The following is a 25,000-nucleotide window of genomic DNA, read 5'->3' on the forward strand; positions in this document are numbered from 1 at the left end:
CAATAGAAAATGTCACAATTGTTTGTGTAAATAAATGTTTAAACAACTTGAATGCATTTGGTTTACTCTTTTCAAACAAGGGAATACTAATTACAAAGCTGGATCATCCAGTGCGTCTTGCATGTCCGTGACCCCCCCACTCAGGAGGGATTCATTAATACCGCCAAGTCGCTCATCAAGGGAGGTTGAGCTCCGGTGTCCACTTTCCCCCACCCGTGGCACAAACACTTTGTCTGTGTAAGGCTATTCGCCTTTTGGCCTACACTTATATCGGACCAGTTCGTTTTTATTCCTGAAAGGTTCCGACCTTCTGAGCCAGCAGCATTCACAGCGTCCGCCACATGCTGCCACTCTAACTTTTTTGGCATTTGTAATGCCCACACTGTGTCCACCAAACAAACAAAAAAATTCTCGCTTCAACCTCCCCTACAAGAACACTGGGTGAATTTTTTTTTATTTTGCCTTTCTGTTGGGATTTTCCGTCATTGTCGTCATGCAGTCAGTAAGGATGAATATTAATTAGGAGCGTTTCACTGACTATTTATAAGCAACTATGGGCGTTAAAAGGATGGGATAAGACGCTCGCTCACGTGTGGCAAATTTCAAGTTGATTGTGATTTATTAAGGGAAACCGGCGTGTTATAAATCAGAATATTTTTGTGTCTAAGCACTTTCTGTGTTTCGTCCGTACGCCACCTTTTGACGCGAATCCTCCGCACAGTTTTATAAATGAGGCCCCTGGACTTTTTTGAACTAAATAGATACAAGATAGATGAATATTAAAATAGTCTATGCCAAGCAAGATGGGCCTAAAACATTTCAGTTCTTGAAGAAAGAAATGTGGCATTCGATCGGCATGAACAATGAATCAGTCATCTCCGTCAAGAGGTTTTGACAATGTGTCATAGCTTGGGGAAAAGTCTGGGAAAAGTCTGTATTTTTATTATCTGACATGGGCAAGCTCACTTTGTATTGGGCCTCAGTCCAACATTTTTTTTATTCACCTTTCCCAGGTTTAATCAGAGTACACTAAGCTCTATCCACCTACCCTTTATACTGTCAAATGGATTGATCATTGTTATTTTCCTCTGGGCCCATGGGAGAGTAAAACACTCTTAAATAAACACATTTTACTAGCGTTAGCGCAATGACATGCTTGCTGTTTCCATAGACTTCCAGTCATTGAGTCAACAACTATCCATTTTAAAGCACGTCTCGGCAGAAATATACAATATAAAGTATTCAGACCCCTTGACTTATTCCACATTTTGTTGTGTTACAGCCTGAATTCAAAATTGATTAAATATGTTTTTTTTCTCACACCCATCTAGACACAATACCCCATAATGACAAAGTGAAAACATGTTTTTAGAAATGTTTGCAAATATATTGAAAATAAAATACAGYAATATCTCATTAACATATTGAGCTCAGGTGCATCTAATTTCCTTTTGTCTTCCTTGAGATCTCATTACAACTTGATTGGGGTCCACCTGTGGTCAATTCCATTGATGGACATGATTTAGAAAGTGACACACCTGTCAATATATGGGCCCACAGTTCACAGTGCATGTCAGAGCAGAWAMTATACCATGTCCAAGGAACTGACCGTAGATCTCAGAGAGAATCTTCTTGGATATGTCTGTATCAGCTTTGCACATCTGGATTTGGGGATTTTKTCCCATTCTTCCTTGCAGATTTTMTCAAGCTCTGTTAAGTTAGATGGGGAGAGGCAGCAATCTTCAAGTCTTTCCACAGATTTTCAATGGGATTCAAGTCTTTGCTTCAGCTGGGCCACTCAGACTTTCACATTTTTGTTGTGAAGACATCCCAGCTTGGCTTCGGCTGTATGCTTGGGGTCATTGTCATGTTGGAATGTAAATCTTKACCCCCAGTCTAAGTTCTATGCACTAAAGCAGGTTCTCGTCAAAGATTTGCTAGTATTTGGCTCCATTCATTGTTCCCTCTATCCTTGCCAGTCTCCCAGTCCCTGCTGCTGAAAAGCATCCCTATAGCATGATGCTGCCACCAGCATGCTTCACGGAAGGGATGGTGTTAGACGGTGATGAGCTGTGCCTGGTTTTCTCCAGGCATASCACTTTGCATTCAGGCCAAAGAGTTAKATTTTTGTCTCATCAGACCACAGAATCTTTTGCTTTATGCTCTGTTTTTTGCGTGACTTTTTGCTAACTCCAGGCATGCTGTCATGTGCCTTTTTCTCAGGAATGGCTTCCGTATGGCCACTCTCCCATGAAGTCTAGATTGGGGAAGTGCTGCAGAGCATGTTGTCTTTCTGGTAGGTCCTCCCATTTCAGCCAAGGAACTCTGTAGTTCTATCAGAGTGGTCATTGGGTTCTTGGTCACCTCCATGACCAAGGTCCTTCTTGCCTGGTTGTTCAGTTTGGTCGGACGCCAGCTCGAGGCAGAGTCTGGGTAGTTCCATATTTTTTTCAATTTCCCAATGATGGAGACCASTGTGCTCTTGGGAACTTTCAACTCTCTAGAAATGTTTTATATATGATATATGCCTCATCACAATTCTATCTCTGAGATCTACGGACAGTTCATTGGACTTCATGMTATAGTTTCTGCTCTGACAACTGTGTGTAGTTAGTTGTCAAGTAGTTAAATAGACAGGTGTGTTTCTTTCTAAATCCTGTCCAAAAAATTGAATTGGCCACYGGTGGACTCCAATCAAGTTGTAGTGACAAAGGAAATTGGATGCACCTGAGCTGAAAGAGTGCCATAGCAAAGGGGTGTGAATATTTATGTAAATTYGATATTTCTGTCATTCATTTTCACATTTCTAAAAACATGTTTTCATTTTGTCATTATGGGGTATTGTGTGTAGATGGGTGAGATTTTTTATTTATTTAATCCATTTTGAATGCAGGCTGTAACACAACAAACTGTGGKATAAGTGGGGGGTATGAATAAGGGGTATGAATACTTTCTCAAGGCACTGTATATATTTTTTWAATTACATATTTTTTGCAGCAGTGGCAACAATTTTTTTWATGAATATATGTGAAACACTGCTGCCATTCTTCACCAAAACTGCTACTGCAGATGCTTCTGTATTTTTAAAGTGTTGTGTTAGCAGTAGAAACTGGAGAACAGCTAAAAAAAACATGTACGGACAAAACATGTTCCATCGACAAAAAAGACTCAAGAGAAAGTAAGACAAAACTAAATCTGAAAACTGGACCTGGGGCTAGTAACAGGCTCTTGGGCATTCAGATGGAGTGGCCAGCCCTTGGACACTCGCGTTCCTTGAGCAATGTTCTCGACAGGCTAACCACTTCATCTGATCTCTTTTCTCCTCAGGGGGACGATGAAGGCACGCTTRGTGTACGTCTTCATCCTGGGCATCCTCTTCACGGGCTCCAAGGACCTGCTGAGGTCCCAGGTCATCACAGCCGACGCCCGGCTGAAGAGCAGGGGATTGTGGGAAATCTACAGGTAGGTAGCCTACACGGCAAGTAGCCTACAGGATAGAGAGGCGGGCTAGCAATCGGTAGATGGCAATTTTGAATCCTGTTCAGATTTTCGTCTGATATTCGTGTACAWTGTTTTATTGTTTTAACCATGCGAGTCAGTTTAGAATAAATAATTGTTCTTATTTATTCATATTGCATAGTTATTGGACAATAAATACGTCTTCTTACAGTGGTGTGGTTCTGTTGGTGGCCCTGTTGTTCCGGGCACACAACCTGCCGGTGCTATGCTGCTGCCTACTGGTCCAGTCTCTGATGGCCCAGTTCATCTGGAAGAAGCTCCACTACGATGCTGCCCAGACCACCATCATGCACTACTGGTTCGGACAGGCCTTCTTCTACTTCCAGGTAACGGGCGGTTAGATTATAGAGTATTCATTGTGGAGTATGTTTCTTGTAACCTGGCTATGCCTACACCTGGCTATGACTTTTTAAGAAAAAGTTTGTCGCCTTGGCTTMTGCGAGCCATAAAGGCTCATACAGTGTTTTTCACTAGCGCCGGCTGTCGGCTATACAACCTATTACAGACTCATTTTCAGCCTGGTACTTTTTCCACTTAAATGAACTAGGCTACTTTTCAATTCGCTAGTCAGAAAATAGTCTGCCGAGCCCGGTCCCGCTAGAATGAACGATATGCATCTTCTATTGATAGGAAAAGGCGCCTGTCAATCACAAASTGAGCGATGACAGGGAAACARTGCTGGTTTGACAGTCTGCTGTCTGTCCCGCCTCTCGGTACCTGGGTCTGTGTGTTGTGTGCGCTGTGGTTGCAGGRACATTTCTTTACACAGAGGGAGAGAGTGTGAATTTGTACATCCTAATGTAATGTTAGTGAATTTGCACGTCCCATATAATGTGGTAATAATTAGTCGAAATCCAGTCGACTCCAAAATAATAGATTCTTTGACTCCTTTCCTGTCAACTCCCAAGATTCACTATTTTTGRAACGGAGGAGAATGAGTAGGGTGCCGTTGGCTCTCTTTCAACTGTTCCCGGGCAGATGTAAGACAGCGTGTATGCCATGATGTGGGCAAGGGGTTTGCTGGTATAGGCAGGCATAAGCTATGGAGAACGAACACAATTGCCCACATCATGGCATACACGCTGTCTTACATCTGCCCGGTACAGTTGAAACCGGGATTCATCCATGAAGAGCAAACTTCTCCAACGTGCCAGTGGCCATCAAAGGAGAGCATTTACCCACTGAAGTTGGTTACAATGCCAAACCTGAATCAGGTTTACCTCTAGGAGTTTGCCTGTGCTTAGCTCTATTCCGTTTCTTTTTTATCCAGAAAGATTCCCCAGTTCTTAACGGTTACATGCATACCCATAACATGATGCAGCCACCACTATACTTGAAAATATGCAGAGTGGTACTCATTTATGTGTTGTGTTGGATTTGCRCCAAACATAACACTTTGTATTCAGGATATAAAGTTAATTTCTTTGCCACATTTGTTGCACTATTACTTTAGTGTCTTGTTGCAAACAAGATGCATGTTTTGAAATATTTGTATTCTGTACAGGTTTCCTTCTTTTCAGTCTGTCATTTAGGTTAGTATTGTAGACTTACTACAATGTTGTTGATCCAGCCTCAGTTTTCTCCGATCACAGCCATTAAACTGTAGCTGTTTTAAAATCACCATTGGCCTAATGGTGGAATCCCCGAGTGGTTTCCTTTTTCTCCAGCAACTGAGTTAGGAATGACSCCTGTATCTTTGTAGTGACTGGGTGTATTGATACACTATCCAAAGTGTAACTAATAACTTCATCATGCTCAAAGGGATATTCAATATCTGCTTTTTACATTTTTACCCATTTACCAATAGGTGCGCTTCTTTGCGATGCATTTGAAAACCTCCCTGGACTTTTTGGTTGAATCTTTGTTTGAAATTCACTGCTCGACTGAGGGACCTTACAATTATCTGTATGGGCGGGCTACAGAGATGAGGTAGTCATTCAAAAACCATACATTTATTTTGCAAACTGAGTCCATGCAACTTATTTACTCCTGAACTTATTTAAGCTTGCCATAACAAAAAAGTAAACGACTGTGATTACTTTCCGAAGGCACTGTACATGATCCACTCAAATATGGTGTTGGGTTTGTCCGTTGGAGGGTGGCGTTGTCATGCTCTTTGACAGAACGGGCCTTGTCACACACGGGTCCTTTCACACACACACATACACACCCAGGTGAGAGAGAGGGGAGCTAGTGGCCTTCATCAGCCAGTGAATTAATTCAGCTCCCGCTGCAGTTGCCGAGAGCTCTTCCATCACATCTGTGTCACTCCTGAGCCCTCGTCAGGAAATGGAAAGGGGAATGAGACGGAGCCGAAGAGAGTGGGGAGGAGGAGAGATGAGGTGGAGGGGAAGGGAGTTTTCACCCAGTCACTGCAACCCTTACAAGGCCAGAGAGTTGACAGACAGCGAGCTTTGAATAGCTAGCTACCTGGGAAGTGGAGGAGCATGCAGGAGACTGACACATTTTATTCATATCAGCTTCTGACTTCTTTCAAAAGTTAACATTGAGTGTATTGTGCAATCTTTGTATATATATATGTTAATTTTACCCAAGGTCAGCTACACTAGCTACATTAGCTAACTTCTGTACTTTGTCTAACTAAGGTCCTTTAGCGACGTTACTTAGCTACTTTGTCTACTTAGTAAGTTAGCTAAGTAAGTTAAGGTTAGTTGTGAAAATGAAGCTTAATAAAATGTACGTCTGCTGTTTGGCTGTTTGTCTGTCTGTAGGGGAACTCCAACAGCATAGCCACTGTGGACATCTCGGTTGGCTTTGTGGGACTGGAGAGCTACGTAGAAGCCCCGGCAGTCTTCCTCACCGCCCTCAGCACATACGCCGGGCCCCTGCTCTGGGCTTCCCACCTCGTCTGCTACCTCAGCTCCGAAAACAGGTCAGTTACTGTACACTCACGGCAGTGAATGTCATTAGTGATGATTCATTCAGAAGTTAATTCATTCCAACTTACACTGATTCACAACAGCCCAGGAACCAGCTAACCATAGAAGAAGTAGAAGATTTGGCAAGATTTTTTCAAATGAGTTATTATTCCAGTATAAAATGAAAAGCCTTGAAAGTGATTATTTAGGATGCCCATATACTCACAACATTGATTCTGCTGTCGAAACAGTCCAGTTATGGACTTTCAATTAATTCACAGAAATGTAATTGAGCACGACCACACCGTAATACATAAAGCCAATAGGGGGAAGAAACCCAAAAATTTCAACAGAGACAAAGGAGTCTGTATATTCCTCCCATCTAGCATGAAACTGCAGTGTGTAATTATTGGGACAGGATCATAATGCGATGACGATGGTGAAGACGTCGACGCCTTGGCCACGCGCCAATTTATTATGGAATTAAAACAGCAGTGCAGCAAGCTACCCCTGGATGTTATATGTAAAAGATGCAAGAGATTGTTTCGAACATTTTGTACATCGTTGTAATGCTTGCGCCTCTAATAGATTTTCTCCTCAATTCATACGAAAGGTTAGTCACCTAGAGCACAATTCAAAGAGCATAACTTAAAAGAAAGAGAATATTAATAAATGAGCAAAGTGTGCTACCCCACGTCTTGAATGTAGATACATTACACTATGCATCACAGATTGTGTGTTAAAGAGCGCTGTTAGCAAAGTTATGGAATGGAAAGAAGGGATGGAGGACGCAGATGAAATCAGAGAGCTGTTTGTGGGTGGACGTTTTTTRTTTTTTTTTCTTTAAAGGGGCCTTTTATCATTAAGCTCCTGTAAGCCTCTTTGTTACTGGCATCTAATTCCAATTAGGCTGAGTGATAACTATCTTCATACTGCAATCAAAGCAGTGTGTAAAGCCCAGTCCAACATGGGGGCCGCCTCCTCTCAACTCACGCCAGCCTTTCAATAATTGATGAAAACGATGGCTGCTGAGTCGATCCTCCCTTCAGGAGCCCTCCTCTTGGTGAGGGGAAAGACGATTTACGCACACACACATACAGTGCCTTCAGGAAGTATTCATACCCCTTAACTTATTTTGTTGTGCAACAGCCTGAATTCGACATGGATTTATTTGATTTTCTTCTCACCCATCTACACACAACACCCCATAATGACAAAGTGAAAACAGGTTTTTAGAAATCTTTGCAAATTTATTGAAAGTGAAATCGAGAAATATCTCATTTACATAAGTATTCACACCCCTGAGTCAATACTTTGTAGAAGCACCTTTGGCAGCGATTACAGCTGTGAGTCTTTCTGGTTAAGTCTCTAAGAGCTTTCCACAACTGGATTGTGTAACATTTGCCCATTTATTCTTTTCAAAATTCTTCAAGCTCTGTCAAATTGGTTGTCAAATCATTGCTAGACAACCATTTTCAGGTCTTGCCATAGATTTTCAAGTAGATTTAAGTCAAAACTTTAACTTGGCCTCTCAAACATTCACTGTCTTCTTGGTAAGCAACTCCAGTGTAGAGTTGACCTTTTGTTCTAAGTTATTGTCTAGGTTATTGTCCTGCTGAAAAGGGAATTCAGACTGAATTTTGTCTGTGCTTAGATCCATTCCATTTTTTTTTTCTCCTGACAAACTCCCCAGTCCTTTAACAATTACAAGTATACCCATAACATGATGCAGCCACCACTATGTTCAGCAAATTTTTACTCCTGAACTTATTTAGGCTTTCCATAACAAAGGGGATGAATACTGATTGACACAACACATTTCAACTTTAAATGTTTTATTAATTAGTATTTTTTTTAAATGGAAAACACAATTCCACTTTGACATTATGGGGTATTGTGTGTAGGCCAGTGATAAAGAAAAAGCTATATTTAATCCATTTTAAATTCAGGCTGTAGCACACCAAAATGTGGAAAAAGTCAAGGGGTGTGAATACTTTCTGAAGGCACTGTATGTCCTTGTCAAATCTGTGCAGACTGCACCCAATTGGAAAATAGATAGTGCAAACACATTGCCAGGGCTGGGATTCTGAGTGTCAAAAGGGGTCAATTCTCTAAAGATTAGTAAATTCAACTTCTTTAGCTCCAGAGATCTAGAGGTGGTATCCCTTAACGCACATCCTGTATCCCACACTCCTTTACAAGCAGTCATCCCTCTTTAATCCTGCTCCCTGGAGGATAGGGTCAGGATAGAGGTAGCGCACCAGATGAATACTAAAGCCAGCCCAAGAGGAGGACAGGAAGTAAAGTGAGAGGGGGTATGGGACAGGCTTGGAAGCGCATTACTAATGCCTGATCTCATTTCCAAAGAGGGGATGCTCTTCAATTACTACCTCTTCAGGTAGCTTCAGGTAAAAACCTTTGCCTAGGACATGACATTAACACTAGAACTGTCTTAGGCCAACAGCCCCCGACGTCTGATTTTGTAAAAAATAAAAATGCGCCAAAAAATAAAAATGCCCTCCTCCTTCCCTGACTTTTCCTAAATATTTATGTTTTTTTAAATAAGACAAATGTGCCAAAGGGCATTGGTACCCATGCGTCTCTCTCCTCACTGAATGAATGTCGTCACTGGTTGAATCTACAATTGAACTTGATCAAATGGATTACACTGTAGTGTTTTTATTGTACGAGAAACTAAAATAGGCTTACGTTTTTCACTAGGACTTTGTGGAATTATACAAAACATATCCTTGAGTCCATCTTAACTATTTTAGTTGTATTTTTAGATGGATATATTTCCACTAATAATTGCAATTCATCCTTTACAATTGTTGATGCACTATTTATCAAGCCTTGGTGCTTATGATTGCGCGTCTTGCAGGTTGATATGCATCTGATGCGTATGCTGAAGGGGACGCCCGGCAACGTTCTCTAGCGGGTACTTATAGGCTGAAAGGCCGTTCATTTCTAGTGTTAACAGACACCTAGTTTGCCAGATGCCAGGCAGGTGTCTCCTGCGGCATAGGAATGGGGATGTATAGAGATGAGAGATGTGACCACCACAGCAAAGAGAAGACAAATGTATTTCTACTGGTTATGTAGTTCTGTTATGTAATCATGCATAGTGTTCTTCATGACACCTGTGTATTCTGTTAAAACATGTAGATGTCAGGCATAAAATTAGGTGGAAAAATCTGAATCCCTTGATTAATTACATGTCTGAGTAATGTGGCCTGTTCTGCATTTCAGGAAGTGATGTCACTGAGTACTGCCCCTATATATGTGATCGACCGGCTTAAATCGGTCTTATGTAGCAACATTTGAAATTGTGTTTTACATTGGATAGAAGTAGAGACTCAGAYCTACAAAATGGTATATCATACACTGCATTTTTTTATTTGACCTTTTCTTAACTAGGCAAGTCAGTTAAGAACAAATTCTTATTTACAATGATGGCCTAGGAACAGGCGATTCGGTTTAGCAACCTTTCGGTTACTGGCCCAACGCTCTAACCACTAGGCTCCCTGCCGCATTTGAGGAACAATGGGGAAGTAATTCTGGTTTGAAAGTTGACAAACTTGTAAAACTCACTTTTGAGAAAATGGCCTTTGAATATTTTGGTATCTAGTGAAGAGCTCTCCTTTGTCTACACCCATTCAGCATTGTTCACACCCTCTTAAGCTAGCCCCACCCATCTCTTTAAGGATTCATTTACATTTACATTTAAGTCATTTAGCAGACGCTCTTATCCAGAGCGACTTACAAATTGGAAAGTTCATACATATTCATCCTGGTCCCCCCGTGGGAAATGAACCCACAACCCTGGCGTTGCAAGCGCCATGCTCTACCAACTGAGCCACACGGGACCTCACATGTGAGGTCATGTGCTAAACAGTGAGTAGTGTAGTAAAGATTAAGACTAAAAGTGGTAGTAGTCTACAATGATGAAACATTCCAGGTAAACAGAACGTGTCCAGGTAAAAATATTTAATAAATATTAGATGACACTTACCCAGACACACTTGTCTAAATTGATGGGTCATGTGAAAGAAATGCTAAAACTGCCAGCCACATCTTGCCAAAGTGGATGGGTCTCTACAGAAGGTGTAAACGGTACAGCCAAATCGTTACTTGTATAGTAGTAATATCAGAAATAGATAGTGTCAATATAAAGAAAATATACAGTATGTACACAAACAATATCAATAACGATAGTGACAGATGAGGTGGTTGTATGCATACAATCAGAGGTAAAGTGGCTGAGCAGCAGGATAAATAAATAATATAGCAGCAACGTATGGCGTGTGTGTTAGGAGAGAGTCATGTGAATAGGTAGGTACTTCAGATAGTACTGATGACTGCTCCGTCCGAACCATGCATGAAGAAGGGAATCTACATTCGGAGAGCCTGTTTCTGTCCTGCCCTGCATGTTTCTGTCCATGCAGGGCATGTGATGTCCATAGCCTCTTCGTCGCAAAACTCCCTGATCTTCTCAAAAATATACATTTGTCTAGCTGTGTCCAGTCCAGGTGGTGCTTGTACAGGCAGACCATCTATGGGAGGAAGGATGTCAGCGTTGCGCAGCAGCTGAAACCTGGTCCCGACTGAGAACGCTCCTTGGCGACAACAACACCAGGCTCCAGAGCATCGAAGCTGTAAAACAGGAAATAACAAAAAGAATTAAGACATTACAACCTTGCACAACATCAATTCATCTCCCAAGTTTAGATAAGAAGAACAACCTCATACAATGCACTGAAAAGGATATTCACCTGAAGTGCTGGTACTGCTTGAACTGTGGCAGCAGCCTGAAGTACGGAGTCAGGTGTTGTTGCCAGACATAGCTTTCCACCAGCAACGTACCATCCTCCAGTCCAACCAGCTGTGGGATGTTGACCCCTGTCACAGTGCTGTCTTTCACAACACCAATAAATCTCAGACACAGTGTTCACTCTGGTCTTTCTGAAGTGCTGCTTGATGAGGGCGAAGCACCAGTCGGGGGCAAACTTGGTGTGGCCTGTGATCAGGAAGTGAAGGTCCAGACTGTGGTGGAGCTTGTGCATGGTCCGCCAGGCACAATACCAGAGCACCAAATTGTTGTTTTGGCCACTGCAGCTATCACAATTCAGGTCCACACGTGTTTCCACAACTCCGCAGTTGGTAAAGAAATGGTGCATGTAGTTGATGACTGAGCTGCTGCCTTTGCTGGATGACATGCCTTCATCAGTCAAGTAGTTGACTTGTTGTGGTATTCCTTCACAGCAGACACCAAACAAGCCACACTTGCGAGGAGTTAAAAAGTAGATGGGACCTGGCTGCATAGGGTCAGAAGGATAGTGCACCTGCAAACAACAAAAGAACATTAAGATAAGTTAATGAAAAGAAAATGTAATGTAAAACGTGATATAATTTTGTAATGCATCATTATCAGGTAAGTTTCACTTACCTACAAATGTGCAGAGCAGCAGCCTACAGAAACATCATCTTGGAAACTGGAAGTTAAAATGATCACACAGCCCGACTACACGTACCTCTGGAAAATACAGAAATAATGTGAGATCAATAAAAGTAGTGCCAGTCATGTTGGTCAGTTAAATAATCAAAACATGTTGTTTATGCTTTACATACCAAGTGTTCAATTCCTTGTAGACGCCACACTGCTGCTTTTGTCACATGGGATGGCAGCAGCTTTCCACCAAAGTGTTTGTGTCCTGGGTGGCGTCCTTATAACACTATTGCATTATCCTCTGTGTAGTTGTTGATGACGTTCACCACTCGCTGCAAGTCCTCATGCTTCAGTGTAAGCTGTGCTTGCTTGGGCCAGCTCTCTTTTTGATGGGAGACATTAGACCAGTCTCCTTGAATGACTGGTGGAAGGGAATCAGGCGTGTTCTACTGATGCTGAAAGACAAATTCCAGAAACAAATATTTTTTTTCATTATTATACAGTAGATCGCCGTAATCACCGTCAGACACACCTGGCCAACTTGATGGCTCGTAATCATCTGGCGTAGTGGAGTCTTTTGTTTAGACATGCTAGCTAAACAATGAATCTGAATCTTAATCCTAATCCATAGAGTACTAGCAATACAAACCGATTGTCATAGCTAACTAAAGTTAACCAAATAGGTGCAAAGTTAGCTAGTAAACATTAGGCCATAACTAGCCATGTGAAATGGCATTCTGAGATAACGTTACTACACACAGATCATAAACATAATGTTAGCTAACGAGCCAGCCATCTAATGTCAGCTAGCTAGCTAACAGTATTCTTGAACTTGCAATGAAAACAACTTTCTGACAAAATTAGAAACGTATCTGATGATACTACATGGATGAGTGCTTCACGGCAGACTGCAACCCCTTTCATTAAATAAGACGTCCTGTGCCGTTTCCGTTGCTTGGCCCGTTGTTGTGTCAAGTCACTCTGGTTCAAATTGACCGTGTACAATGCCATAAAAATCATCTTAAGCTTTAGCCCCCACCCAAACTCTGACCATTTCACTCGCCCTAGCAGAGCTGGTTAGGCTGTTTTCATGTTATCCAGAGCGTTGGTGACTAACTGTGCTCCTAGCAACAATTTAATTACGCTTTTCATAAATTCATCAGTTATTCTGCGCTCTGGCACACAGACGAGTGCTCTGAAACAGTTGTTGCAGTGATGTTCTATTGAAATGGATACTTGCATAGTGGAGTCTTAAGTTTTAATACGTGATTCATAAAAAAAAAGCTGCGTTAGACAGGATTACCTATTGGCCTGCTAAAATAGACAGAAGCGAGCTAAATGGCAGACCAATCCAAACTCATCTCTCGGCATGTCCAGCCCACACCTTATCTCAGCCAATCATGGCTAGCGGGAAGGTTTTTAMCTTTTTCTGTGGCTTCACCAACTAAATCAAATCAAATCAAGTTTATTTTATATAGCCCTTCGTACATCAGCTAATATCTCGAAGTGCTGTACAGAAACCCAGCCTAAAACCCCAAACAGCAAGCAATGCAGGTGTAGAAGCACAGTGGCTGGGAAAAACTCCCTAGAAAGGCCAACTAGGCTAATTTAAATATTTTATTCATATTTACAGATGGCATACAAGTTTGTTATTAAGGCACGTGAAAGTTCCCATGTTCGAGAAGGCATTCTTGCCCCCCCCCCCAAATATAAAGGTTACGTACAAAGCCTCTCCTGTGATGTTGTTAGCCGCGACATACGCCTAGTTTCCTGAAACGGGTCACATATAGGACCTTCCACCCCCACCTGGGATATGGATGCCTGATGAAGACCTACGGGTCGAAACTTTGTTATAAATAAATATCACCTGGGAGCATGAGAAGCAGTGTGCAGCACCTGCGGAAAGTACCTGGATTTGCTGTTGTAGAAATTCTTACACAGGGACACTCAAAGTCAATCTTAAATTAGTCATTGATTATTGTCAGTGCACTGGAGAGGTTCCAACCAACTTAATGCACCATAGTGAACGTCTGTCAGAAGCTCTGCTGTCTGCTATACGGCTATACACAGATAAGTTATATTTGCATGATTTAGCATGATTAATTCATCATTACCGTTTTGTTTCATTCATGTGACCGACCAATACTGGTTCATAACATGTGACAGACAAGGCTTCTTCTCTCTAAGCTGAGACCTTGAAACTGAGATATCTTTCGTTCTCAAAACAAGGTCTGGGCGAACTGCCAAATTGCAGATACTGATAAGTGAGGATTRGTTCAATCAGTCACTTGCATGAACACAGAAATTGGTTATTAGAACAGCACATGTATTAAATGTCCATCACAGTGCGTATGTTCTTCAGCTTTTGTACATGAACTCTCTACCATACAGCACTCATTTTTGAGACTCCCTTTTCACAAGTCTACCTGTCTTCTGATATTATGGCTGAAATAGCAGACTCTATTCTCAGAGGATGATTATTCCCAGATCATAATGAAGGACTCGCTTTTTGATGAAACTGTCCCAACAACAGATTGCAATGCAGACTCAGTTATCACATCTCTCAAGAATCTACAGGTCCATGAGACAAAACAATATTATCATGATGTCACCTTCAGTGATTATCTAAGATAATCAAATGAAAGGCAGAAATGGATTATAGATATAGAAAGAACCGGTTCTTGGTTTGAACAATCCCTCTTTTTGTGACCGATGGTGCGAGATTCTTAATAAATGCTTGTTTGATTCAATGTCGCTCACCATACAAGAAGTGAGAGAACAATTGAGCACGACTAGAGATCAAGTGACACAGTTAAATGTTGATCTAGAAGGCAAGATCACCCATAAGGACAAAAGAGAGAACATTCTGACCAATATGGAAAACATTTGTGATAAACTTGCGGAGGAGACAAAGACAAGTGGAAAAAGCGGAAAAGGTTTGAGCATGATACTGCGGAGCAGAAGGTATAATTCTGGAGGGATGGCCGGAGACAGCCAATTGGCACTCCCCCACAAGCAAGCTGGAAGGGTAAACGCCAGCCCAGCCGTAATCCTAGAGGGCCACTAATGTGGCAATCAACCAACTCCCTCACATCTGACTCCAGTGACCAATCTAGAGCGCCTTCTTTTTTGGGGAATCGAATAGGCCGTCATCATGACCACCGCCAACCCTGCTTCCCCGCAAGAAATGCAGGAGAGGACTACGTAGGAAGATGGCAACACCCGAAGTCCCCGCCACATACACAGAGCAAGACATGGTAATTAGCTTAGGGACTATCATTTGTCAAAACATCACAGGCCAATGACTTTGATACAGTTATAGACTTTCAAAAGTTTTTCCACAGTCTGAAATTGACTGAGGTTTTTTTTGTAATGGAACCCCATTATGCACCTGCCAATTTTAATCWATTGAACAATATTAGTAACCAGACAGGAAATAGTGCTGTTTTTCCCATTGATGTTTTATTTTTTAAGAACAAAGTCTTATTTACAATGACGGCCTACTTGGGAACAGTGGGTTAAACTGCCTTGTTCAGGGGCAGAACGACAGATTTCAACCTCGTCAGCTCGGGGATTTGATCCAGCAACCTTTCAGTTACTGGCCCAACGCTCTTACCACTAGGCTACCTGCCACCCCATTGATAACCTGAATGACAATGAACATTATTGATACTTACCCACAATTGAAACCCATTTTTAAATATACCCCACATATGGTCTTTAAAGGACCCCCAAACGTGAGAGACATTGTGGTTAAATCTGATTACCCACCAGAGAAAAGAGAAACCTTATTGGACAAGGTTCCGGAGGGTAATTACAAATGTGGCCAATGTCCTCAATGCAGCTTCATGTACAAACGCAACTCATTTACCCACCCCCGCACAGGACAAAGATTTAAGATCAAGGGCCTAATTACCTGCATGTCCTCCAATGATATTCACATGTTGAAATGTTCTTGTGGTCTGTCTTACATAGGGAAAACCCATAGAAGCCTTAAGACACGGGTCAGTGAGCACCGCAACAATGTGTAAGGGCTATTTTATCAAGAAGGAGAGTGATGGAGTGCTGCATCAGATGACCTGGCCTCCACAATCCCCGACCTCAACACAATTGAGATGGTTTGGGATGAGTCAGACCGCAGAGTAAATGAAAAGCAGCCAACAAGTCTTGGCGGACAGAAGACACAGCTGAGGACACACATTCCCAGTGCAGTCAATGCTACCTGCTACATAGGCAGCATGAGCAGCACTCAACACATGCCTGGAGGCTTGTGTGCCTGGAGCGTATATTTAATCTCAGAGTTTGTTTCCTATGAAGAAACACTTGTCTCTGAAGAGTACAKTACACACATAATACAGCAACTTGTCATATGCCTCTGGTGTAGAAGTAAAAACAGATAGACAGTACCAGTCAAAAGTTTAGACACACCTYCTCCTGCAAGGGATTTTTCTTTATTTTTCCAATGTTCTACATTGTAGAATAATAGTGAAGACATCAAAACTATGAAATATCACATATGTAATCTTGTAGTAACCAAAAAAGTGTTAAACAAATAAAAAATATATTTGAGATTTGAGATTCTTCAAAGTAGCCACAAAAACCATCAAGCACTATGATGAAACTGGCTCTCATGAGGACCGCCACAGGAAAGGAAGACCCAGAGTTACCTCTGCTACAGAGAATAAGTTTAGTAGAGTTACAAGTTTCAGAAATTGCAGCCCAAATAAATGTTTCACAGAGTTCAAGTAACAGACACATCTCAACATCAACTGTTCAGAAGAGACTGCGTGAATCAGGCCTTCYTGGTCGAATTTCTGCAAAGAAACCACTACTAAAGGACACCAATAAAAATAAGAGACTTCCTTAGGCCAAGAAACACGAGCAATGGACATTAGACRGGTGGAAATCTGTCCTTTTGGTCTGAGATTTTTGMTTCTAACCGCCGTGTCTTTGTGAGACGCAGAGTAGATGAACGGATGATCTTCGCATGTGTGYTTCCCACCGCYAAYCATGGTGGAYGAGGTGTGATGGTGTGGGGGTYCTTTGCTGGTGACATGGCTACCACAGCATTCTGCAGCYATACGCCATCCTATCTGGTTTGCGCTTAGCGGGATTATCATTTGTTTTTCAACAGGAGAATGACCCAACACACCTCCAGGCTGTTTAAGGGCTAMTTGTACAAGAAGGAGAGTGATGGAGTGCTGCATCAGATGACCTGGSCTCCACAATCYCCTGACCTCAACACAGWCGAGATMGTTTGGGATGAGTTGGACTGCAGAGTGAAGGAAAAGCAGCCAACAAGTGCTCAGCATATGTAGAAACTCCTTCAAGACRGTTGGAAAAGTATTCCAGGTGAAGCTGGTTGAGAGAATGCAAAGAGTGTGCAAAGCTGTCATCAAGGCAAATGGTGGCTACTTTGAATAATGTCAAATATAACATATATTTCGATTTTTTTTAACTTTATTTTACTTTTACTTTACTTTACTTTATTTTTGAAGCTTTTTTGGTTACTACATGATTCCATATGTGTTATTTCATAGTTTTGATGTGTTCACTATTATTCTACAATTTAGAAAATAGTAAAAAATAAAGAAAAACCCTTGAATGAGTAGATGTGTCCAAACTTTTGACCGGTACTGTATATACAAACAACCTTCCTGATGTAGTTAAGCTGTTAGTGTTGGAGACAACATTTTACTGATGTCCCGCAGGGACTGATTCTTGGTCCACTTCTTTCCTTATACATGGCTGTACTGGTATTACCGGTGTTCCATGGAGATTGATTCTTCCTCCACTTCTTTCCTTATACATGGCTCCCACTAAGCAAAATTATTTCTGAACATTGTGTCGACTTCCACACCTATGCAGATGACACACAGTTTAAAATGTATTTAGTACTTGATAATGTTTAGGTTCTAAACCCATTGATTAACTGTTCATCTAGCATTGTCATTGTCAGAGTAGATGCTACAAATGTGAATGTCAGTTGATATAAAACAATGTGGTTTGTGAACTAAAGAGATTTGAGATGACACATCAGCCAGTGCAGTTCCAGACTTGCTTTAATACTTTTCCTCTGCCAAAAAAATGCAAGGGTGTTTGTGTGTGCGCTATGTGCATTGATCAGGGTTTGTGAGAGAGAGAGACGGACACATTCAGTGTGTGTTACTGAGTACAGTCATTTATGTTGGCACCTACAGGGGTGCTTGTGTAGGGACTCTCACTGATTATGCGAACACACACCCAAACAATCCCACACACACCTTTTGATTCAACACCTACCCTAAATTGATTGCACTACTGAAAAATGGTGCCACCATGGGATGGTCTCCTATAGAGGTGTCGGTCAGTCCCTCACCCCCTGGTCAGTAAGGGACAAGGCGCTCATAATGTCCATGAGGCCGGGTAGTCCAGCAGGTGTTGGGACAGTCCGTGTCCATGCTGCTGGAGGTGTCCAGGCTGATGGAGGAGGCCATCCCACTGAGGCAGGCTAGGCATACTTGATAGGGACAGGGAGAGAGTGCTGAGAGTCCCACAGGGCCTGGATGGTTATCCAGGTCCAGAGCCCGAGGCCGGTCCACATCTGGTCCAGGCGGTGGATCCAGGGCTGGCACTGAATCTGGTACTGAGGCATCAGCAGGCAGGAGTGGATGGCAGACATATGACTGGAGCTGAGTCGGCCGACAGATCCAGAACAGGGCCAGACATCGGACCCAGGGCTGGTGCTCGGTCTGGTCATGGGCCCAGGTTGATGCTGGATTTGTTCTCCGGGACGGCATTGAACATTGGGACCAGAACTGGGGTCTGGTCTGATGCTGGCAGGTACAGGAGAGATAGTGAAGGATTGGACGCCGACTGGGACTCTGACTGTGGAGTCGGCTTGTTTGTTAGATCCAGGCCAAGCAGGTCTGCAAGAGCAAAGGGTAGTGTAGCGACCAGCACTGGAGTTGAGTCTGGTCATGTCTGGTCCAGGAGAGACACTAGCAGGAGTGTCTGTTGAYGTGGTGGCTTGGGCACCAGTGGCTYCGAATCTGGTCCTGCAGGTTGATAAGGTTGGATCACTGGCAGCTGCTGGTCGGGCTGCAGCTCTGGTATCGTCTTTGCTTCTTTGAACTCTGCTGGTCATAGGGCAGGGTGCAGTACTGACAACGGCTCAACTGGCTCAGGTGCTGCTTGTGTTGGCACCGGCTGGGGTGCGGAGTGGAGTTCAGCCAGCTGGTGGAAGACTTGGGCCTCGGTATCCATCGTGGGGCAGGCTCAAGCACTGACAGTCGCAGGTCTTGCTCCACCTCTGTCATCGGTTTTGGCGTCTGAAGCGCATTGGATAGGATTGGTTGAGGCTCTGGCAACTTCTTGGCTGGCTCAAGGACTGGCTATGGGAGCTGTTGAGGCTGAGTTGGTTCCGGCGCCGGCCTGGGTGTGAATGGATGCCCGTCGTGGCAACAGTCTGAGTGGCAGGCCTGGCTCCAACTCTGGCAGCTGCTGGCCGGACTGGCACGTTGGGACCGCATGGTTTGCTGGAGTGCAGGGTGCTACGTAGCTGTCTGGACGTACTGGAGTCCTGTTGAATGTGTGTGCCTGACGTGCCAAGGAGCTGGTGAGAGCACCGGCTGAAGAACCTCCTAGGGCTCTTGTGACCACTGGACATGCTGGAGTCCGGGTGGCAGCTGAACTGGTTGGCGGGCCGGTTGCCACTTGACACGTGTGAGTGGTGACTGGACCGGTGGCCGTGGCACCCAAGCCATTCTAGGCTGCCGCAATACCTGGTACACAGGACACAGTTGGTCGATCCTGMGGTACTCGAGGACAAGAGGTGCAGTCCCTGATGGCGACAATGTTGCAGCAGGGGGACAGTATCCGCATGGGGGGCCTCGATCTGCTGGACTCCCCGGTCCTTCTGTACACGCCGGCATGTGCGCCTGGTCTGGGGCATGGCATACAGCATGAACTGCATCCTGTCAGTAATGGTCTAATCCAGGACAATTGCATCTATCCAGACAATGAAAAAGAGCGCCACCATGTGGTGGTCTCCGATAGAGGTGCCGGTTTAGATATACAGTAGGTGCAACTGTCCCGGTGTCCCAGTAAGAGGACGGAAAGTAACAGTAGGAGACAGGGATACAATTCACACTTTATTACCACACTCAAGACAGGCACACACCCACAGCAAACAGGAAGTGGACTAGGTAGAAGTGTTGTAGTGATAGTGTTCAGGAGAGGGACTGTAAGAGTTTTCTACAACTACCACCCACTGCCTCAGTGCAGCACTTTAGCGTGCCTTTATTTGTTTGGGAGGGATGACTTCCCAGGCTTGAACTTCCTCCCCCATAGCTTTGCGATTTACATGGCTGCAGTATCCRAGCCTGAATATGGAATGATCTGTGGCTCTACTCAGACGTAGGAGCTTTTGGATGCTGTGTGTGTTTGTGCGTATGTATGCGCGCACACGTGTTTGTGGGTGCAGGATTGTGCACATGTGTGCTTTTGTGAAAGAGAACAAATGTTGAAAAAAGAGTGTGAAGAGACAGTGTGTGCGAGCAGCTTGTACACACTTCTCTGTATTTCCGATTGTTTTGAATGAGAAATTCTCCCACCATATCTGCCTTTCATTTGAATTGAAAGGCTGTCGTGGAAGGTCATATCCTATACGTCCTACATGCGCTGGCACCCATCCAGCCCTATCTGAATAGACAATTAGATCACATTCTTTTCAGAGGTACCAAGGCCTTCTTCATGTTAGAGTCGATGGTAGGCTAAAGCAACCATAAGCATTGAGACGGCCGAGATACAAGTCCTCAGGAAGAAATGCTGATGAAAGCATGTGCCTCAAGGCTAAGAGAATTGCAATAGGCTCTGTCTATGAGTCCAGGAGTTCAATAGCATTTGTTTTCTATCAAGTAATTTAGATGTGGAGGTTGAATGTACACATGGTGTTAAAACGTGACCTATGAGATGCGAACCTCCAAACCTGTGATGTCCCATGCAGTATTTATTTATTTTTGTCAGGTGCACATTTGTGGTTTTGACTGCTCGTGGCGTCTGTATTTCCATTGTTCTGACAACCAAATGAGATTKAAATKTATTTCTCTCCCTTCTRTCTCATTGTATCTCTTCACCCTCTCCCATATCCCCCTCTACCTCTCCTCCTCTCTCCAGGAGCTCAGTGGCGGTCGGCCATGGCTGCTACTGCTTGGCCCTGCTGCGCTCCGTGCCGATGGCAGCCTACGTGGTGCTGGTCACGGCTCTGCGCTACCACCTCTTCATCTGGAGCGTCTTCTCSCCCAAGCTGCTGTATGAGTCCATGCACACACTGCTCACCGCRGCAATTTGCCTCTTCTTCACCACCATGGAGCAGAGCCGCAGCTCCAGCAGGCCCTAGGGACCCCACGTCTCCGAGGACTCTCAGCTTTCAGGAAAATGGGTTAAGGAGAAGGGCCAAAGGGCAAATACTATGATAATGGGTGGTCCTGATACTGTCCTCGTTGACTTCTGGATGCCCTACTACACCCCGGAGGAGTAGGTATGAATGTACTGTCCCCTGCACTGGAGTTCTAGGACAGCGGCATTCACCTTTTGGAAAGCAATATATTTTCTCTATGGTCTAAAACAAAACTTATTTAGTAAGATTATTATTTTGATGTGTTTGGTTGGTTCTACTGAAGTCTGTTGTGGTGTTTATTGAGCAGAGCTGAACATGAAAGGTAAATTAATTAATAATTTAATTTGAATGTGTCAAAAGCGCAATCGTGAAGGTATACTGTCCCTTGAAATTGGATTGAAATTGGATTTGTATTCATTATTTTTTATGTGTTATTGTTTGTTTTGTTTCCGTAGACTAGTAAGTGCTTCTATTGACCACCGTTTCTCTGTAGTGCTTTATGCCAGTTGCATTATACTGTATTTCCTCCATGCACTTTAATCAATACAGTGACCACATTATCAGCACAGGGACTTTGTCGATATGCTTTCCAACCGGTCTGTATTTTCCATCTCTTCAATGAACTAACTGAGTTGAATGGATTCTCTTTGTAGATGATATAGATCTGCTCCAAGCTAATAACAAGCCATACTTTCCTCCCACTTTACTTTCAGGCATATATGTACATATATWTTTTTTTTTACTCTCGGGGAATATATTGAAATTCAGTCAACGCTTTGTTAATACAGTGGATTATTACTAATTCTCAGATGAGAATTGATTCTGGGTGAATGCCGTTAATGAAAAGAGAATTTAGATTTAGCCGCTGTGTGGGGATAAAGGTTCATTGTTGTTGGGTAAGGTGATATACATTTTCCATCTAAAAGTGGTTATCTTTTGATAAATATATTGTGTATGAGGCAATATTTCACTTATATTTCTGTATTGCTCATTTGATTTCTAATGTTAAAAAAGGGTTATGTATGCCAATCGACAATTTGATTTCTTACCTACTTCTGCCAGACTTGTGAAACCTAATCATTGGCAATTGGGAGACCTTCCCCTGACACARTAATTCAATTACATAATAAAATAAACTTACAAATTGCTTACTTTAAATACAATGAAAGTGTTTTTTTTTATATTTATGAAGATATCCCCTAGGGAAATCTTGTGAATACTGAATGTAAAAAACGGTTAGTTCCAGTCAGACAATCTGTTTGGATAACTTGCAAAGAACTTGAACGGAGATCCATATTCTGATAAAGGGCTCTCAATGTCCAATAATAACATTACTGTAGCTGTTTGCAAGTCTGGTAAATAAGCATATGAGATTGCAGCAAATCACACAACTTTATATATATGACCTTAGATATGTGATTGTTGTGTATTACTTTTCATTTTCCAACTATTCATGTGTTATTTAGGATAATGTTGATTTAGTTTTTTGTTCAAATATTTTGTTACAGTACCAGTCATAAGTTTGGACACACTTACTCATTCAAGGGTTTTTCTTTATTTTTTACTATTTTCTACGAAACTATGAAATAGTATGGAATCATGTAATAACTAAAAAAAGTGTTTAAACAAATCAAAATATATTTTGGATTCTTCAAAGTATCCACCCTTTGCATTGATGACAGCTTTGCACACTCTTGGCATTATCTCAACCAGCTTCACCTGGAATGCTTTTCCAACGGTCTTGAAGCAGTTCCCACATATGCTGAGCACTTGTTGGCTGCTTTTCCTTCACTCTGCGGTCCAACTCATCCCAAACCACCTCAATTGAGTTGAGGTCAGGTGATTGTGGAGGCCAGGTCATCTGATGCAGCACTCCATCACTCTCCTTCTTGGTCAAATAGCGCRTACACAGCCTGGAGGTGTGTTGAGTCATTGTCCTGTTGAAAATCAAATGATAGCGCAAACCAGATGGGATGGCGTATCGCTGCAGAATGCTGTGGTTGCCATGCTGGTTAAGTCTGCCTTGAATTCTAAATAAATCACTGACAGTGTCACKAGCAAAGCCCCCCCACACCATCTCACCTCCTCCTCCATGCTTCACAGTGGGAACTACACATGTTGAGATCATCCGTTCACCTACTCTGTGTCTCACAAAGACTCGGCGGTTGGAACCAAAAGTCTGAAATGTGGACTCAACAGACCAAAGGACAGATTTCAACTAGTCTAATGTCCATTGCTCGTGTTTCTTGGCCCAAGCAAGTCTCTTCTTCTTATTGGTGTCCTTTAGTAGTGGTTTCTTTGCAGCATTTCGACCATGAAGGCCTGATTCACGCAGTCTCCTCTGAACAGTTGATGTTGAAATATGTCTGTTACTTTAACTCTGTGAAGCATTTATTTGGGCTGCATTTTCTGAGGCTGGTAACTCTAATGAACTTATCCTCTGCAGCAGAGGTAACTCTGGGTCTTCCTTTCCTGTGGCGGTCCTCATGGGAGCCAGTTTCATCATGGTGCTTGATAGTTTTTGCGACTGCACTTGAAGAAACTTTCAAAGTTCTTGACATTTTCGATATTAACTGACCGTCATGTGTTAAAGTAATGATTGACTGTCGTTTCTCTTTGCTTATTTGAGCTGTTCTTGCCATAATATGGACTTGACTAATATGTCCTCACTATTATTTTACAATGTAGAAAATAGTCAAAATAAAGAAAAACCCTTGAATTATGAGTAGGTGTGTCCAAACCTTTGACTGGTACTGTATATATATATTWTTTTTTTTGTTCTTTGATCTTTCACTACTTATATAGGCAAATAAGGTCTGACAGTATCCAGATTTCCATTAAACTGATCTCATGTGAATTAAATCATATTGTATAAAAAGTTAATGTAGACATTGAAACAGGAAAGTACCTACTGTCACCAGCAAACAGCCAAATATTTTTGAAAATGGTAAGATTCAAATGTATTTCACAAATTATGCACTTTAATGCAATATAAATGTTTTTTGATCATTTTGATAAACTGACCAATTATGTGATGCTATGTCGAATGATAAATGATGCGCATAATGTAGAGGAAATTATCCTTGACAGTTCGTCACTCTTCATTCAATCCCATTCTTAATGAGATCTCAAGAGTGTACACTTGTTGCCAGAGCTTCAGGATGACTGTGCAAGTTGAAAATGAAATATATTATACTTTACTATATTAAAGTGTACATTGTTTATACTTTATTATATCATCATTTTATAATTGAATCTTTAACTGGAGGACGTTCTCTCAAACATTGCAATTTCACATACATACAGTATGTTTTGTGTATTTGGAGAAAGAAAACAGGGCTTTTGCAGGAAGTGATGAGATGTCACTAGGTCCAACTAATATAAAGAAGGGATACGCCATCCATTCTCGTTTGCGCTTAGTGGGACTATCATTTGTTTTTTAACGGGAAAATGACCCAACACACCTCCAGGTTGTGTAAGGGCTATTTGACAAAGAAGGAGCGTGATGGAGTGCTGCATCAGATGACCTGGCCTCCACAATCACCCGACCTCAACCCAATTGAGATGGTTTGGGATGAGTTGGACCGCACAATGAAGGAAAAGCAGCCAACAAGTGCTCAGCAAGTGCTGATGTCTTCACTATTATTTTACAATGTAAAAAATGAAGAAAAACTCTTGAATGAGTAGGTGTGCAAACTTTTGACTGGTACTGTATATATAAATATAAAAAATATATACAGTTGAAGTCGGAAGTTTACATACACTTAGGTTGGAGTC

At 42.5% G+C, this 25,000-nt stretch overlaps 1 protein-coding gene across 1 annotated transcript in view; it reads left to right on the forward strand.

Moving 5' to 3' along the window:
- The window catches only part of LOC111967602 (GPI ethanolamine phosphate transferase 2), a 120,618-nt gene extending 96,017 nt beyond the window's left edge, over nucleotides 1-24,601 (forward strand). The window contains exons 11-14 of the mRNA XM_023992763.2: nucleotides 3,328-3,462; nucleotides 3,671-3,845; nucleotides 6,252-6,412; nucleotides 21,001-24,601. Of these exons, the coding sequence (XP_023848531.1) occupies nucleotides 3,328-3,462; nucleotides 3,671-3,845; nucleotides 6,252-6,412; nucleotides 21,001-21,223 (694 nt within the window). The 3' untranslated portion in view covers nucleotides 21,224-24,601. The remainder of the gene's footprint in view (nucleotides 1-3,327; nucleotides 3,463-3,670; nucleotides 3,846-6,251; nucleotides 6,413-21,000) is intronic.
- Nucleotides 24,602-25,000: the final 399 nt, after the last annotated feature.

The sequence above is a fragment of the Salvelinus sp. IW2-2015 genome, linkage group LG8 (genome assembly GCF_002910315.2).
Source record: "Salvelinus sp. IW2-2015 linkage group LG8, ASM291031v2, whole genome shotgun sequence".
NCBI lineage: Eukaryota > Metazoa > Chordata > Actinopteri > Salmoniformes > Salmonidae > Salvelinus > Salvelinus sp. IW2-2015.